At 40.7% G+C, this 5,000-nt stretch overlaps 1 protein-coding gene across 2 annotated transcripts in view; it reads left to right on the plus strand.

Annotated features, from left to right (window-relative positions):
* The window catches only part of LOC138060811 (uncharacterized), a 33,678-nt gene that overhangs the window by 5,170 nt on the left and 23,508 nt on the right, over positions 1–5,000 (plus strand). Inside the window, exon 3 of one of the 2 annotated variants that reach the window (XM_068906687.1) lies at positions 1–683. This exon is cut by the window's left edge and continues 192 nt beyond it. The exons of the other annotated variant lie outside the window; for it this stretch is intronic. Coding sequence (XP_068762788.1) covers positions 1–531 — 531 coding nt within the window. The 3' untranslated portion in view covers positions 532–683. Of the gene's footprint in view, positions 684–5,000 lie in introns of those variants that run through there. 2 annotated transcript variants of the gene reach the window in all.

Here is a 5,000-nt window from a genome sequence, read left to right on the forward strand (position 1 = left end):
TTGTTCACTGACAAGAAGAAGGTCTTGCTCAAGTTGATGCACCGTCACCAGAGAACGGAGTACTACACTCTTATCAAGCCACTTGATAACTGGAAAAATGTCGACTTCGGCGTGAGAGTGAATGGTTTCTCCGATTATACCAAGCCGAAGAATTACTTCATGCGCGATTACATCTTATTGGGCATCATTCCACGATCATTGGCAGCCCAAAGAAACACAATCCAAGGCTTCACTTCCAACAATCACCCCGTCAGTTTTCGAAACTGCGACGGCAACCCAAACAGCTTATTTGCCTTCATGCCAAACCATGAGCAACAACCACCGTCACGTTACCACAGCACCAACCTAGTTTACGAAAAACAAGGAGTCGCTGTCGACTGGCGTAAAGCCGCGTTACCCATTGACAGCCCCCCTCGCACGATGCCCAATCAATTCTTCTTTCTGACGGAATTGCACTTCGGTGGCTGTGGCTGTTACACCTCCAGTGACCGTTGGAGCACATACCACGCGACCGCCATTGGAGTTCGTTGAAGCCGGTCGTTCCTTTAAAGCGCGAACGTTGCCCCAGCTGGCTTTCAGTCTCGTGTTTGTAGCTTAGTTTAGAAGTTCGAAAGAACTAAAAGATGGCTTGTTAAATGATAAGCGAAAAAGGGTCATTAAACAAAATTGCATTTAGCTCAAAACTTGTGTCCCTTGGTTTCTATTATTTTGGAACGTTTCTCCGAAACAAGAGTAAAAAGTGGCAATGAATAGGCTTCAAACACCACCACTCCTTTCTTTCTTTTATATTGCTAAGTCAGTCATTCCAACTGGAGAACAGGGTTGGTGCGATGGACGGCGAACTCGTCCGCCAACATTGCGGCCAGGGTTCAATTCTAGAAATCATCGTCATATGTGGGTTTCCGGGGTACTACTTTGCCCACAGAGGTTTTTCTCCCGGGATTCCATTTTTTCCCCCGTCTCACCGCAAAACAAAATATTTTTGATTTCAGCTGCTTTGATTTGCTCCAATTTAGTTTGAATAACTGCCTCCCCTATCAGTAGAGCAGCTGTGTTCAACTTAATAAGATTAATTAAGATCTCGTCATTTCATTTACCGGAGAAAGAACTCCTCAAGAAAATCCTCTATCTCCCATACTTGGCCTAGAAGTCAACCCTTTCCCGAATAGATTTGTGTATAGATCGCCTCCCTTGGGAGATTGAGGACGCCCACTGTCGTAAAAGCCAATACCACTTGCGAGATTTAGCACGCCCTCTGTTGCAAGCTAATCTCCCTTTGGAGATTCAGCACGGTTTGGAAATAGAATTCAAATAAGAATATTTCTCTTTGAAACGTTCACTTTGTAAGTCGCTTTAATACTGCATTCGCCAACAAACGCGGTGCGAGTCAACAATTAAAACTGAAAGCGAATCGAATTTTTTTTCATGAATATTATTCAAGAGTGAACAGAAGAAAAATATATAACAATTGAAGTTAATTTCTTTGTGCAAAGGAATCGCCCCACCTGTGAACATCGAACTACAGCTCATTTATATTAATTTTTCCATCGCTCGCTTGCTTTAAACATGATTAATTATAACTCTTTTTCAGTTCATTGCAAGTTCAAATTTCGTTTGACTCGTACAAGTTAATCTATTTTAAGCACATTTCTCACGATCGTTGAAGTTTCTTATCGTTGCATCTTTTGTAGTTTCACTGTCTACGAAAGGTTACCATAAAATTGGAAAATGTAGCATCCCTCCATGTAGAACTGGCACTATTTTTGGCTTTGGGAGCACTTGTGCTACCAAGTGTACATTTCTACACGCTTTGCAAAAGTTTTAGGAGCACAACTTAAAATACTGGGAGCAACTGTTCCAACAGAAAAGCAGAACTTAAGACATAAATACGTCATCTTCGGCTTTTTAATTTATTTTAATACCGTGTTTGTTGTTTTAACTAGTAAGGCTGACTTTTCGTTTTAGACAGCGATAAAATTCTTGTGGCTTTTAAATCAACTTCACTTCTCAATTTCAACAACAAATTATTATTACATGTTATGATCATGTTAAAGTGCATTCGAAATAACAGAAAAGTTTTCATCAGGTATTTCCTTTTCAATGTACACTTGCAACCAAAGAAAATATACTTGAAAACCGGAATAGATACACAACTTCATAATTGATAATAGACACGTACTTCAATGATTCCATCATGATCAGGTCACCAAGATCAGACTTTATGCTGTCGCAAATGGCAAATGAAACCTGCGCATTTGACATCGTTGTCGTAGGCCGCTATGTCTCGCGCATTCCTTTACAGTAATTCCGCTGTTGTTAAGTGAGCCTACACAACATGACGCATGTTGTGAGCATTTGGTCGCTAAGTAACCGGCGCACATGGTTTCGACCCATGGCAGAAGTCTCTCTTGCCGTACTTGTCACCCCAGAAAACACAAGAGACCTCTGCTAGCAGGAAACCATTGACTAAGGATGAAGATGAATGCTTGGGGACAGCTTTACAGTATCTGCAGCGCATACAGTGTAAATTCCTTCTCTCGATCCCACTCCAGCCACTCAGTCGAATTCGTTTCACCCCGCTCTTTGAAATTTGTATATTTTTCTTTTCTTGCTCGTTGGCTCATCCTCTTTAGCTTTTTCGCGGACTGATATAGTGATCGGATGCAGTATCATTCGAGGCAGATTTACTCGCTTTTGGAGAATGTGAAGGCTGGCTTTTCATAAGAAAATTATTGAATACAAGACAATGCAAGCGCGGTTACTTAACTGGGATATAATTCACTTTTCAAGAACACTTTTCTTACCTTGAAGAAAAAGGCGCATATTGTTGACCCTCTCTTGACCTTCCACTGTCACAAACCTTTAACATGCGCAATAAGCGTGTGCTTTATTCGTAGTCTTCATTTGCATGTGTCAGCGGAGTTTTAACAAAACAGAAGAGTATGGGATGGAATGAAACATCAACAGGAAAAATGAACCTTCACCGGTGTTGGGGGAATTTGTTGAGAAAACTAACGACAAATAAACACACACCGATGAAAAAAAAAAAATTATTTAGGGCCAGATTTTGATATGTATATCTTTCTATTATATAGATACTGATGAAATACCAGGATTTCTCCCTTTACTAAAAAATCATATCTTCATCGCGGGCAGTGAACATATCATTTTTATCTTTTACATAAGAGAATATAGGTGTCGTCATGGTAACGAACACGATTAGCCAATAAAAGGATACTTTTGTTCTTTAATATAATTCTTCTCTACTACATTAACATTTTTATTGCAAAATTTTACATTATCATGATTTGCTTTTCATAACTTCCATGTCTTGCTTCATATTACACAACATGTGTGTTTTAGCGGCATTTCGAAAAATGAGTAAGACAAGTTGTTTAAAATCTAGACATTTCCTCAATATCTATATAATAAACAGAACATTACATGGCCTCTTTGGGATACGAATTTTATCTTCTCACACTGAGAGGATTTCTCACTCGTGAGCGATATCTTCTCACGCGTGAGAGATACTTTCAGTTCTTGTTTCGTGACGTACCACTCGGAGTTCGAAAGAATAGTCAGGTGAGAAAGCAGAGAGGCAATTCAGTCGCGCTGTATTTGAGCTTTTAAGCCGCACAAGTGCTATCAGACATGATTTTTTAGGCGCACAAGCAGAAATTTAGTCGCATGTGCGACCATGTGGTCGCTAAATTTGAGCCCAGATCTAATATTTACAAAGTTTACAAAGGTTTCAACCTCAACTCTGATCGGTTCATTCGAATTTGACCGCGCGCTGGCAACACGACCGTTGTTGACTTGTGACCGGGCAGTCAACAACGGTCGTGTTGCCAGCGCGCGGTCAAATTCAAATGGACCAATCAGAGTTGAGGGTGAAACCACCTTGCGAGTTTCCGTTGTTGACTGCCCGGTCACAAGCCTCTGAGGAAAGCCGAAGAGGTGAATTTTAAAGCAAAGTTTTCGTTCGTCACGAGTCTTTCGGCCGCCGAAACACAAGTATTTGGAGTGAAATTTATTGGGCTTTATGGAATTGTTGTTTTTATTGCGATTCGGGACTTTTCCTGTTGAGGAGAAAACGATTTGTGGAGTGAGGTCTGGCCGGCGATGGATGGAGTTACCGGCCTTCCTATTATTTCAGTAACGGCCTTCCGGATCACTTCACTAAACAGCGTCAGAATGGCTCAAAACTCGGCAAAAGAGACAAGTTGGTCACACATTTGAGGTAGGAAAACTTTATTTCAAATGAGATAGTTATTTACACAATTTTTTTACGATCGGTGATTTTCCCATACAATTCTCTATATACACAAACTGTCGCATACACCACGTATTCAGCTTGGGGAGCCTGTGGAGGGTATAGCATTACAAAAGCTCTCGATTAACGCGGAGACACGTGATCTATCAAAGTTGAAGAATGTTCCGCCCACATCATCAGTTTAAAGACTTGGAACGAAGTCGACAAGCGCTATTAATATCGTAGTTCATTCCTTCGAAAAACAAAGCACCTATTGAGAATCCCGGAGAAAAGTGGAAACAGGTAGGTTTTTAGTAAAGGCAAGAGATTATGAAGGTAAGAGAAGTAATCCCTCATACTGGCCCTATTCCCATCGTAATCCCTCTTAGGTTATTTTTAGATGATATCAATTTTCCCGCGGATATTGTTACCGCGCGCGTTACGTGGAAGATTCGTGGAGGACGGAAAGTGCAGCAAATTCTGTACGATGCCACTCTCCGTTTTCAAAATTGAGTTTCATGGCCTGATAAAATTCATTGTCTGCAAGATACATGTTTCAAACATGCATCCTTGGAATTGCTTAACTGTCTCGTTTACAGTGATACCAATTTGAAGAATTTCCAATCTACAAACCGTGTTACCTTGGTTGCATTGTGTTACTTGTCCATTTTAGTGAGCACTTTCTCATCGTCTACAATATTCTGTCGCTTACAAAACTCGTCCCCGTCAAGATACAGTTTGCAATCAT

The sequence above is a fragment of the Montipora capricornis genome, chromosome 8, assembly GCF_036669925.1.
Source record: "Montipora capricornis isolate CH-2021 chromosome 8, ASM3666992v2, whole genome shotgun sequence".
In the NCBI taxonomy this organism is placed as follows: Eukaryota; Metazoa; Cnidaria; class Anthozoa; order Scleractinia; family Acroporidae; genus Montipora; species Montipora capricornis.